Source organism: Molothrus aeneus, chromosome 1 (assembly GCF_037042795.1).
Source record: "Molothrus aeneus isolate 106 chromosome 1, BPBGC_Maene_1.0, whole genome shotgun sequence".
NCBI lineage: Eukaryota > Metazoa > Chordata > Aves > Passeriformes > Icteridae > Molothrus > Molothrus aeneus.
In genome coordinates, this window is record NC_089646.1 from 144603099 (window position 1) to 144616648 (window position 13550).

Consider the following 13550-nt stretch of genomic DNA (forward strand, 5'->3'; position numbering starts at 1 on the left):
CACCAGCAAAAGTGAAATAGAAATTTTGCTTTTGATTTACGTGAGGAATGACTTGAATACATGAAGGATTCGTTGTCAAGTACAAATACCAGTTATCACATTTTCTGGTGGATAATTTGTACTTCACACTACTACAGCTCTTTACAAGTTTGTTTATTCACAAGTTTTCAGAAAAACCTTACTCTGGTAAACTCTGGTTCTCCTAAGATGGCTGTGGAGCTCTTTGGTTGCCTGGCTCTGGGAGATGTTCCTACTCTTAGGGTTCAAAAGGAGAGAGAAACAGAAGTGGAAGTGGTAATAGAGATACTGGGAGGACAGAAAGCAGCTTATAAGGGATCAGTCACAGAAGGCTATTAGGATAAATTATGCCTTGGAATAAACTTGCACTTACATTATTCATATAATTCACTCTGGTACTGAATGACAGATTTATTTATGAAGGGGCTTGTGTCATTACATATGTGAAAATGTAGAGAGTTGTTGTCTGAACTAAAGCTAATTTTTAGGAAAAAACCCAAATTTCAACTTTAAAGATTCCAGGGATTGCTACCACAACTCCTGGTATGCTTTTCTTGCAGCTAATATACCACCATCATATGTATTCTCCTTTGATTTTTTTTCCTGGCTGCAATTTTGGTAGTTTTAGGTAATGGTGGACACTTCCATTTCTGTTTATGAACATTTGTTTTGTTGTTATGACCTGAAGTACTTTTTTCTCAAAGTTCTTGTTAGTGGCTTTAAGAAATGCTGATGCTTTGGTTTCATGACAAAAAAGATTTACTGCTGATTGCCATACACTTGATATGATCAATTCAGGCCCTTCTTTCTTTATCCTGCTTCTCCCTAGAAGCATCCCGAACCTCTGCTCTGCTCTTTGATGTGCTGCTAATGCTTCTGTTTATCCAGGCTCCTTTACAATGTGTCTTAGAGTAAACGTGGGGAAATTCTCATTTCCAAAGCCATGGCAAAGCCTTGGTTGAGAAAACCTGATTGATTCCCTTCCTGCCCTTACACTTTCTTTCACTGAAGAGCATCTTCAGGGTCATGGAAGCCATACTCTAAGAACACTCTCATTCCCTTTTGTGGGTATAGAAAGAGGTAATACACACATTAATTCGTGGATGCTTATGAAAGATCTGACAATGTGTGCTAGGAGAAGCATGAATACACTCAGCCATACACTCATGCCTTGGATCATGAAGATAGAAGACTGCCTGAGCCTTCAGTTGCTCCATTTTTCTATTTTTGGTGAGAAGCATAAGGACAGAAATAAAACATCCATAAGAAATCACTACAGTACATATTTGGGAATTCATTTTTTTGAGAGCAGAGAAATTAACTTAATGGCCAGACATGAACTGCAGGATTGATTGCACTGAAATCTGGTAGATTTTTCTGTCTGCCAGCTCATGCATAAATCATCCCCAAGTATAGTTACTCTGGAAATTGCCTTACAAAAAGCAGGGGCGGTGGAATTTAATTCAGTGGCAAATTATTGAAGCATCAGCAGTGATCCATGGGGCATCTGCTTGCTTCTGAAGATTATTATGCACGTGACTGTACGTGAATGAAAGTGTAAGATGGGAAACTTACTCCCTGAAAATCCATAATGCAGATATGCCAGAGCACACTGCTGGCTGGTATCAAGGTCTGCTCCATTTGCAATAAAACATTTGAACCTGGTTGCTTTCACACTCACTTTTTCTCATGTGCATTGCAGGGTTTCTATGGCACTTTCATACCCACAGAGTTTAAAATTTCTCAAGAGTGGTTTCTAAAGTGCTTTTCCTTGTAGCTTCTCACTGTGCCATCCTTCCCTAGGTGATACTTGAAATCAGCACACAATGATTCCTCATTGTGCAGTCTAATTAGGTTTCCTACATCCATTTCCAAAATGTACAACAGAAAATGGTGTCCTTAATTCCTTTTTGCTGCACCATCAGTAGATATGTCAGTGCTGGCAAGGTGAATCTTGCAACATTCCTTCCCATTAAAAAAGAGAATTCCAACATTGCATGAAAAAATCCAATTTCATCATACAGTACCTTAATATGCATGCAATGTTATAACATGCATTTACTTTGTTTCAAATGAGGAGCAACTGACTTACTGCTACTTTCAGAAACAAATTCTGGAATTTCTTTTATCCATCTTCAAACTTTATGTTAGGAATATTCAGAGACTCTATTATCATGCTTTTCTTTGTGTACTGCAAACACTTTTTAGGGACCCAGCCACAAACTCTGTTGCTGAAATGGGTGTTTTGTTATCTGCCACAAACAGGCAATTCAGGGGCAATACGAAATGGCAAAAATGTTCTTTTGTGTCTGCAGATGTGAGAGCCTCAGGTCTGTTGCAGCTTGTTCCTTCCATAGTCACTATCAGGGCTCTAATAATACTTCTGCAACAATACTTCTATCATAAACTTGCACAGACATTCTGTTAAACTCCCCTATCTTTTTTATGAATAGTAGATTTTCATAGACTCAAGTACTAGATTTTCATAGACTCATAGATTGGAACAGACTTCTGAATCTCGTTTAATACAGTTTGCTTTCAAAGCAGGACGAAGATCAAGTCTTTCACAGCCCTTTTGATTTGAGGGCTGAGCTCTGCTCTGCCTTCACAGACTGACAAAACCACAGAATCACAGAATTGCTGGGGCTGGAAGGGACCTCTGGAGGTCATCCAGGCCAACCCCCCTGCCCAGGCAGGGTCACCTAGAGCAGATTACACAGGAATGGATCCAGGTGGGTTTGGAATGTCTCCAGAGAGGGTGACTCTGTGACCTCTGTGAGCAGCCTCTTCCAGGGGCCTCCACCCTCTATGTAAAGCAATTCTTCCTCATGTTGAGGTGGAACACCTTGTGTTTTAATTTATTGCCATTGATCTTGTCCTGTCCCTGGGCACCACTGAAAAGAGCCTGGCACCATCTTCTTGGTACCTGCCTTGGAGACATTTAAATGCATTAATGAGATCCCTTCTCAGTCTTCTCCTCCCAAGTCTCTCCTCATAAGAGAGATGTTCCAGGCCCCTAACAATGTCTTCTTTATAAACACTCATTAGGTACTTAAAGGCAACAATGAGATGCTCTTTCAGTCTTTTCTTCCTAAAGTTGCATGATCTCAGCTGTCTCAGCCTCTCCTCATGTGTTATATCCCCCAAACCCATAACCATCTTGGTGAATTATCGCTAGAATTTCTCTGTGTGTGGTCCACATGTTTCCTACTGGTGGGTTCAGAACATTGGAGCATAACTCCAGGTGTGGTACTAGAACATTTACTTCAAAACATGATTATTTTTCAGTGTTGATCAGATATCAAATATTGGCAGTGTTTGTGCAATGAATCCTATAGAGAAATAAGTTTCAGCAATTTCCTACCAGATCTACTTTTCTTTTACTAATTAAACAAAAACATCAGAAAATCGACACGTACTTCATTATCCCGATCCTTCTCCAGGAAGTGACGGGCAACGTGACTGGGTAAAATATTCCTTAGCATGTTCTCATTGTGCTCCCTCAGCTCCTTCATTTCATTGATTTCTTCTTTTGCTTGAACACGCCACAGAAAATCCAGCCTTGCTGTATATTCAAGCTGTAGTTTCAGAAAGAAACAGAGGCAAAAATAAAACCTGACAAGAGAAGAGTAGAGATTGTATTGCTGTCCTGGCAGGCTGCTCCTGCCATGTAACCACCTTCAGTGCTGCTGGAGATCTCTGAAACAATTTGATTTCCTTGCCAGAAAAAGAGATTATTTCTTTGTTTTATGTACAGTGAGACTCTCAGAGTAATGTTGAGCAAAATAATATTTGGCATATTACTGCTATGGTCAGTGGATTCAAACTGTCACCAAATTATTTTCCCTTTAAGCATATCTTTATTATTTCGATAACGGAGTCTGACAGGAGATAAGGTGTTGGCAGGTATTGATATGAAATAAATATATTCCCCTTTTCATGTGTTTTCAATTTAAATGAGAAAATTAGCACAAGGCTAGCTCTAAACTCTTGGCAAGTATTTCCTTCTGAAGAATGAGCATATTTCAGCAAAATTCTGTATACCAGCCCAAAGTGCTCCCAAAGAGAACGTCTAAATCTGTGGCACAAAAATTATATAGCTATACTCTTGGGACATGCAGTTATTTGCAACTTTAATCTTATAAAAATAACAGAAAATATGCTATTTGCCATCCCCTCCAATACTCTGTGCCTGTATTGTGGGATCAGAGTCTACAATCACAGTTTATGCATGCAAAGTCTCACTGCCTGATACCCACAGCTAAAAACTGAAGTGAAATGATTTCCAGTGCAGTGGGTGTGCAGAACAAAAGCTGTCCACAGCAGAGGTTATATATGCATGCATATATATGCATTGTTGAGATATATATATATATATTTTTATATATATATATATATATATATAAATTTATATATATAAATTTATACATATATATATAAATTCTTATTCATTTAAGTATGAATGGCAGCTGTCTGCTGGCTGAGGCAGGGAACATGTTGAAGTCTTGTGTCACTTGCCTGAGAGGCACACGTGTGTCAACACATGGACAAGCCCAACACTGACAGAGATTTTGTGTGCATCACACTGAAGCAGAGTTTTAAGCAGATTTCAAGGCAGCTGATACTGTAGCTTGCACAAAGGGTGACTTATTAAGCTACAGCATTACTGAAAATGATGGAAATATATATATATATAGTTACTAAACTGAAAGAGAACATTTATTTGTGAGGTCTGAGATGCTCCAACCAGAGACAATAACACTCAGCAAAGAAGACCCATCTATTTGCTGGTATTGTGCCAGCAAATAGATGAATTTTACAATTTTGAAAGACATCAGAAGGTGCTGGGATAGAGGAATTTTTTGAAATATAATTCATATACCAAACTAAAATAAAGGAGCAGCCTGCAGTGGGTGGGAATGACTAAGAGGGGGCTCAGGCATTGTTTGGTGACTCATCTTGGTCACAGTTTTAGTCAGCAGCAGTCATGAATGGCAAACTCTTCAGGAGAAAAAAGTAAAGCACTTTGCAAGGGACCTTATTTGTTGGCTGTGCTCTAGGGAGCTTTCCTTCCTAAAAGCTAAAAGTGACTGTGGCTTGATATAAACTTCCAAAGCCTGTATGCAACTTGGCAGTGATTTACTTGCCCTCTGGCTGCTGTAACCAGCTTTATAAACAAACTTTTTTCTACTGATATGTTGATCTTCTGTCTTGTGACCATTAATACCCTGAATTAATGGCAACAAAAACAGACTGTCAGGAAAGAGTATTTTAAACATATATTTCAACCTTTTTCAGTTTCCTTTGCCTTTCTTTTATGCTAGAAGACAGAGCCCATACCAGATAACTGACTTTTATCTCTACCAACTAACTGAGAAGAAAAAATTATCTGGAGGTTTTCAAGGAGTTCAAAAGGTATTTCAAAGTTTGACTTCAAATAGGAGCTGCTGCTGGATTTTGGGTTCTTTGATGCTTCAAGATATTTAATGCTACTACAATAAGAGCTTGGCAAAAAAGTGTGGTATTTTTTCAGAGCTGATTTTTTATGCTGCTCTACAGGGAAATGTCACATCTCTAAGCCTAGCTCAGAATAGCAGCAGCTAATCTTTACATTTTAGATAGCATCATTCTGGTTATTTGTGATCACATTTAAACATGATCTTTCATCATCAGTGGACTACCAAGATGGCATTATCAGCTCAGAAAGAAAGGAGTGATATGTATGAGATTTGAAATTAGAAAATATTAAGAACATGTTTTTCTAAGTTCTTATATTTGCTAAAACTAAAAGAATCGTAGGGTTGACTTTAAGGTTAGTGGCTTGATTTTCTGAAGAAATATTCCTGGATTTAAATCCCAAAGTGTCCATGGTTTCCTGCCCCGATATGTACCTTTAAGAAACACCTCTAATTACAATAGCTGGTGAAGAAAAGAGAGATGTATTACACAGAAAGCCTAACATTTTGTCCTCAGCATGCTGCACAACCCAACCACTCTGCAGACAATTGTCACATAAAATTAAATTAAATCTAATAAGATGGTACCACACACCTTTTTCTCAAATTTAGTTTTAAATTTTAGATTCTAAATAAGGCATTAATTTTAAATCACAACAGATAAAAAAAAAAGTTAATTATTCAGAAATTGATCATCGATAAATATTATCTTACAAAAATAATCTTTTTCAGTAAATTCACCTAGAATAAGACAAATTTTAAGCTATTCTACTTCAGATAACTTTTGCAGCTTGTGGGGTGGGAAGACTTGCTGGAGGACAGCTTTATTGGACTTAATGTGCTCCCCGTTTCACACTTCAGAAGAGTTTTGGTTTTTGTTATTTTTTTTTAATGTAGTTTGAATGGAACTTTTATATATAAATTTATATATTAAGTTATCAACTATACAGAAATCTTTATGTTAACTATATAAAAAAAATTAAACAATTCAATGAAATCTTCCTGGACTCTGCCTTTGGATGCTGTTAAATTGATAGACTGGCCTTATGAACCATTTGGGAGAACATGCAGAACTTAGCACATCTCAGGGACCATTTCCAAGGGCAGTTCTAGTGCAGCTATCCTGTTTTATGGAACCAGAAAGGTTAATAAAATGGAAAATAACTTGTGTTCTGCTTACAGGCCTCTGGGCTGGAAAACACTCTTAAATACCCCAGATCAGGCTTTTGTAGAAGATAGATATTTACACTCAGGATGGGGATCCTGAAGAGCATTGCCTGGCTTCAGCCTAATTCTTACTGCACCTAAACTTGTCTAGTGTTGTTTTTCTCACTACCTTGGCTAATTCCCAAGCCTGACATTTTTTATCCTGACATATGTTAATAATAATTGGGAATACTATAAGGCTTATCTGAAATTTGAGTGGTTCAGTTCTTATTTGTTCCATATTATTCCTAAGTGGACTTTATGTCATGATAAAGCCATGTCACAATTCATTGATTTCCATCAAATTTAAATCTGCGCCTTGTGCAAAATGCATTTCATGCCTTGCTTCCCCTACTCACTCATTCCTCATTCCCACAAAAAGAAGGGAAGGAAAATAAATTGAAAACAGTAGGAAAATGAATTGAATATTTAGGTGTTGGCTTCTTTTTGCTCTCATGTGGAAGGAATGGAGGCTCTGACTTCTGGGACAGCTTAGAAAGTTATTGTAATAAAGTACCTAAATCTTATTAATCACAGCATCATTTCTGTCTTTCTACCTCATTCCAGGAGGATTGAGAAATGCTGGAGTTTTTCAGCCTAATGGTCTTGAGGGGAAAATCTTTAGGCAAGTCAACAATGTCTAAAGGCAACTGTGCTTGGGGCTTTCTTTAGAGCAGTGTGCCCCTTGCTTTTTGTGATTAGAAACTGTCTCAACTCAGCATGTTTGACATCCAGAGCTTGAGAACCAGAAACACTGTGGAGAAAACACCCTGCTTATGCTGGTTTTTTTTCAACCTATTTGTTATTTTAAATCTAAATTTGCCATAGTTCTCTCTCCCTGTGCATCATGTACTGAAATCCTGAAATACCCAGTTTCTCAATTCATCCTCAAGGATGTCAGTCCTAAAGTTCTGAGGCCCCTAAATCCCATTTAAGATCTAGATCCATGAGAAAGGATTCTTGTAAGTGGTCCATGACACAGATGAGTAAGTACTGATGCTTAACCCAAATTTTCCTCATTTCCTTGAGTCTGTTGCTTTTTTTCAGACAGAATAAGCTATTTCACAGTGGTTTCATTATTTATTGGGTTTTATTCCCTTTATTTTGGGTTTATGCCTACTCAAGTGCAGTGAAGCTGTCAGGTGCCTCCAGAACTGCACACATGTCTAAAATAATAGTGTCCTGTTTGTTCCTTCAAATAGAAAATGCAATTTGAGTATTGCTGAATAGAATATTGCACATGTTCTTTAAGAATGCTAGACAGTATCAGATATGGGCTTTCTTTAATCAGATTCTGTATATAGTTTATTAAATTGCAAAAGGTCATATGCTCAAGAGGGTAAAAAGGCAGGTGGTATTTTAAAAGTAATTGTTGTCACATCTTGTAATTGCAAGGGACAAAGGGAAAGGTTGAAGAAAATGTTTGCATTACCTGTTGACCATGATAAAATACAGCTAAAAGAAACATTGCCATCAGTAGTAAAGAGGCCTCCTTTGTACCCAGGAAGTCTGTGCTGGAGAAAAACAAACAAACAACAAAGTAAAATACAGTTATTTATTTGCCAGTGTTGTAATTGTTCAGAAGTTTCATTTCATAAGTGGCAATTTTTGTTGTTCATTAAAAAGAAATCCACTGTATTTGAAAATTTAATTTAGCAGTAATTAGTTCAAGAGAACAGGAGTGTAATTGGAGAGCTCCCTGTTTGGAGACACAACTTAAGTAACTAAATTGTAGCCTACAGGAGGTACACAGGAGGTGATGAGCTTTCACTTTCAAATGTGATATGCAAGCTGTGTGTCAGTCAGTCCCCTCCTGGGAGCCTGGTGCCAGCCCCTGTGGGGAGCAGGAGGTGACATCAGGGGGGGGAAAGGTTGAGATGGAGCTGACAAAGGGAAACTTCCAGGCTGTGAAAGTAAAAGCCCAGTGAATAAAGCTAGAGATGAAGGATGATCTCCAAGGCAGGAGCTGAAATTAAACATATTGTGAGAAGGGTTTGGAGATGACAGGGATATAGCATGGATTAAAAGAGGACCAAAAGTATGGCAAACAGTAGCTAGGACTGGTTTTACTGAGCTACAAAGAGGAGACCAGAGAAGCCTGTGACAAGGCAGATAAAGGAAACCCTTGCAGACCACAGGGAAGCAGAGAAGATGGGTAAAGCAGGTACTGGCTATATGAAATCTGCTGTATGAAATCACTGAGGTGCTGTGTATGGAACAAAAACAAAGTTTAAAATAAAATGAAAGGGGTTAAAAGCAGTTAACAGGGGGTTTCAAATACTGAGATAAATTACAGTTATGTGGAAAGATGAACAAAAGCTGAAGAAAGTATCTCTGTATGCCAGGTTTTTTTTTTAAAGCATGTTTCCCAGGTAACAGACAAAAGAGGTTGGGGAAATGGTAGAGCCAAACTTATAGTAAAGCAAATGGGAGAAAAAATAAATTTGGAGTTAAATTGAACAGAGATACTTTTCAATTATATTGTTAAAGGGAGATGAGAAAAGGAAGTTGATATGTGGTGATAAAACCCTGAACTTTTGAAAAAAATAATAAATGAGTAAATGAGGACCAGAAATTGAAAGAGATTTTGGGACAATCTTTAGTCTGCCTTGAGATCTAAGAACAAAGCAAAGTCCAGATACTGGATCTGTTTTCCATAGTAATTTCTAAAGAAGTATGGGATGCTATTTGTCAGAGGACTCCTATGACAGAGAAATTAGAGAAAGAAAGAGCAGAACTTGAGACTAAACCAAAAGGAAACTTTCTAGTTAGAGATATAACTGAGCTGTCTTTGTGGTCCTAATGAATTTACTGTGCTGGAAATGTGCTGCTGTGGGATGAGTCATCAACACAGAGAAAGAGCAAGCAGGAAGTAACCTTGTCATCTGCAAATATGCTGGAATTCAAATGTTTCCTATTTTGAAGTTGCCCAAAATACAACCTCCACTCCAAATGAACACATTCCAAAATGACCCCTTGTCTAAAGGCAAGAGTCTTAAAAGTCTTAGTCATAAACCCACCTGCTATTGCATATTGTGGTGTTGCAGCTATACCCACCGCAGCTGCATGATTTTTTTAAGGAGCTGCAAAGCCTTTTATTCAAATGATTTATATAGTTAAAAAGCCAAATAATTTTCAGAGCACACACTCTTGAACTTCATTCTCACTAATATCAGAGCTGAAGTTCCTATCCTTGTTGTGAGAGTGGAGCATCTCAACTGATTTCCCCATGTCTTGGGCTATTGGCTACTGAGGGAATACTCTTGCCTCTTTCTCAATCTTCTGTGATAAAAGTCTCCAGAGAGTTTTATTGACAAGGAATAGAGGCTACTCTGAATTCTTCAAGTTTTTCTCACAGGAATCTCACAAAAGAGATTCATTGCCATGCCTGGTTAGTGACAATTATCATGATTTCTACTTCTAGTTACTTAGCCAAGTATTCCTTACTGCCATTTGTCAGATTTTCTGGGGTCTATTCTGGCTATATGATATGTCTGTACAATGATAACTAGCATTAGAAAAAGGAATTTCAGCCCAAATCTCTGGTACTTTGGTACTGTAGGAAGCAAGTAAGGAAAGCTGTGCATGCAGAGCCTTGCTATGTGTAAGGATGTGGCTGTTGGGAGAATTAATTGTACTGCAAATCCCTGCTTTTCCCTTACTCTGAGAATCTTCACCTGCACTAACAAGCACAAACAACTGCAATACTACCCTGGTCAAGTATCAAAGGCTGAAGAAATGTTTTTCTGAATGATTTAAATTACTGCTGCTCTAGATTCAGTTGTTGCAACACTAATTGCATCTCTGACTCTGCAAATCATTGTGGTTCTTCTTCAGTTTCCTTTCCTGGGAAAGAAACCTGGGAGGAGGAGAAGGAGGAGGAGAATGTCCTTCAAGAACTCTCCTACAAAACAGGATCATGCCGATGTTCCTTATATCTTTCACAAGTGCACACTATTTGTTTGGATTTTATTATAAAAATTCAGTGATTCAATCCTGTTGTCTGAAACAGGGGGATTTTTCACTTGGTATCCCTGGGGCTTTCAAGAATAGAAATGACCAAGGTACGTGCATTGCAATGCATATTTTTAGTCCTCATTGATAGACTAGAGGAGACATAAAAGACAGGTCCTGATCAATATTTAAATGTCCTGATGAAATGAACATTTTAGTAAAAAGTGTTGAGAAAAAAAACAGGTTATGAATCATTTTGAATTAGTCATTGCCTGTTGCAACCATCACTCCACATTTAACTTTGGTGCTATCCAATACACTCATACTCTGGCAAGACTTGAACCATCACCTTAAGAAAAAGTAGTTCCTGAAGGGGGCTGTGAACACTTACTCTCCATTGTGGTGAAAGTTGTCATATTGCAGAAAAAGGGAAGCATAAATGGTCTCAGTCAGCAGAGAGTAGATGGCAATCATGATGAGAAGCACTGCCAGCTTCAGGACAGAGTTGAGACGAAGAAAGACTGCACAAGTCACCATTGCCAGCACACCAGTGAAGACAAAATACTGCATAGAAAACAGCACTGGTTAATTCTGGTGATCAGAGATAAGCATCTATGTAAACAATTGAGTAACCAGAAGTATGGGAAGATTATTTTGGATTTCAGTGCTCAGCTAAGTCCTTTTAGGGCCCAGGGCACTTTGAAAATAAGTGTTTTGCTAAAATAGAAGTGAAATTACAAATTCTATATTTTTCATGGTACCTCCATGTCAGCAGAGATAGTTTTCTGTGCCTTTAGAGCATTTTCATTGCATTGTAAGTGAAACAGCATCCTCTATAATTAAAAGAGGAAAGGGAGAGATGCTGCATGCGGTAGCTTGCTACTGAAAAGTCTACTGGGAGAAAACAATTTATATTCCTTTGGAGTCTAAATGTCCACAAGACCCACAAAATACTCAGGATGGGAGAATCATATTTCTACTTTAATTCTTCCCATGCTGCTGGAGAGAGGATAAAGGCACAGATTTGGACTTTTTTTTTTCTTTTTTTTTTTTATTTTTAATATTGTAGGTCTAGCTTGGTTACATTACTACCTTAAAATGTGATGCCTGGAAGTTTTATTCATATCTTATTTTCTAATCTTTTCATTGTCTCATTTTTCTCAATGATTAGTCATCTGCCAAATGCAATCCATGCAGCTGATACTGGATAGAGAGAGACAATCATGGCGATGAGCTGTTCAGACTTAAAATAGCAACATCACCACCCACAGTCCAAAAGTAGTTTAAACTAACTCAAATCACACAGCTTTAGGAGCGATTGTATTCATTTTTCTGGGTACAGCTTTTCTCTAGTACAGTTTCTCTGTAGGAAAGTCTGCATCCCTGCTGCTTAGAGCTTACTGCTGGCAGTATCATGACACTGCCATATGACTTTCTAAGCAACATACTTCTCTTATCTACACATGACCAACACATTGATTTTGTTGCCTGCTTGCTCATCTTAGAGAGGGTTTCTTTTTTTTTTTCTCCAAGACCAATCTTAAAATAACCATAGCAGTCTAACTACTCTCTTTGTCATGTAAGAAGTTTTGCTCTCCATTACATTCATGTGAATTAGGTAGTGTGCTTTATTGCACTAGGTTCATTAAATCATTGCTGGGTGTGTTCCCAGCATAAAGGTTCTGTATAATGTTCAAAGGTTAAATTTTATTTGTAATGCCCCATTAGATCTTAAGGTTAATTCCTTCTGTAACCAGCCTCTGCTTTTCTCTATCAACAAATGGAAATGTTCTCTCCTTCACAGTCTTGAGCCCCTGACCCCACCACAAGGTAGTGGTTGCCATATGACCTTTTTGGATTCACCTCAGATTCAAAAGTACCCTCAGAAATACCTCAGGACAGGAACAGATGTCTGTAAAAGAGGCAGAGGAGTTGAAGGTCTGGTTCTTCAGGGCTATTGGTTTGTCAAAATCACACCAGAGCTGTGAAGAAATAAAACAAAATCAGGGCTATTGTACACTGGTGACTAATTGCTTGTGTGGCTGTCTGGATTCAGGGCTGGGACTGGGTGACCTGCTGCCCTCCTTGCCAGATCCCACCTGGCACCAAGAGCTGAATAAATGGACAGTAAGAAGACATGGTGTGGAGATGAAATGGAAAAGGGGGAGCCATCTGTGCTGCAGATATTCAGCATTTGAATAGCTTCCCTATGCTCCCTTTCCAGAGTGGTAAGATGAGCTCCTCTGGGACTTCCGGAGGACTCATGTGGGACTCTTCAGAATGACCTCTCAAAGTGCTTAGACTTTACTATAAACTATAGAGAAAATTATTTAATTGGGAGCATAAAATCAGATTGAATGTGTACCCTTTCTGCAAGCTGTTTTCATCTGCTATGGATCGTGTTATCCTTTTGGATATGGGACACCCAACCTTCACTTTAATGGTATCACACAGACCTGGCTGTACCAAAACATGATGTGGTCCCAGAACAGCAACTGTGATGCTTAGAATGGAAGGGAATAAAAATTCACTCATGAAACTATGGTTATGATAATGTAATATTGCTTTTTGTTGTTATGACCTGCATTGATTTTAATGGTATTTCCAACCAAGAGCATTAGATACAAAGAAACCAGCATTGTAAAGTTGGAATACATTATGATCTTAAAATAAAGGAAAAAATCATTAATTGCTTCATGCTTTGACACTTAAAGCAGATGGAGTCTCCTGTCATATATATTTATTCACTTTGGATGATTATAATAGGTCATGTCACCAACCTGGTTTGTACAAGCTATTTAGAGGTCTTTTTAACCAATAGTTAAAGAATTCATTTAATGAGGCCCAATTTCTTATCATTAAATTCCAGTTAATTTTGAACTTGGCACTCTTTTGTTTGTTCTTTCAGCCATTCAG

General features: G+C 38.1%; 1 protein-coding gene across 2 annotated transcripts in view; it reads right to left on the minus strand.

Annotated features, from left to right (window-relative positions):
- Positions 1 to 13550, minus strand: part of ADCY8 (adenylate cyclase 8) — a 116378-nt gene that overhangs the window by 10369 nt on the left and 92459 nt on the right. For both annotated transcript variants that reach the window (XM_066566501.1, XM_066566493.1), the window contains 4 exons: positions 12527 to 12616; positions 11026 to 11198; positions 8113 to 8194; positions 3438 to 3596 (listed from right to left, as the gene is read on the minus strand). In XM_066566501.1, coding sequence (XP_066422598.1) covers positions 3438 to 3596; positions 8113 to 8194; positions 11026 to 11198; positions 12527 to 12616 — 504 coding nt within the window. The remainder of the gene's footprint in view (positions 1 to 3437; positions 3597 to 8112; positions 8195 to 11025; positions 11199 to 12526; positions 12617 to 13550) is intronic.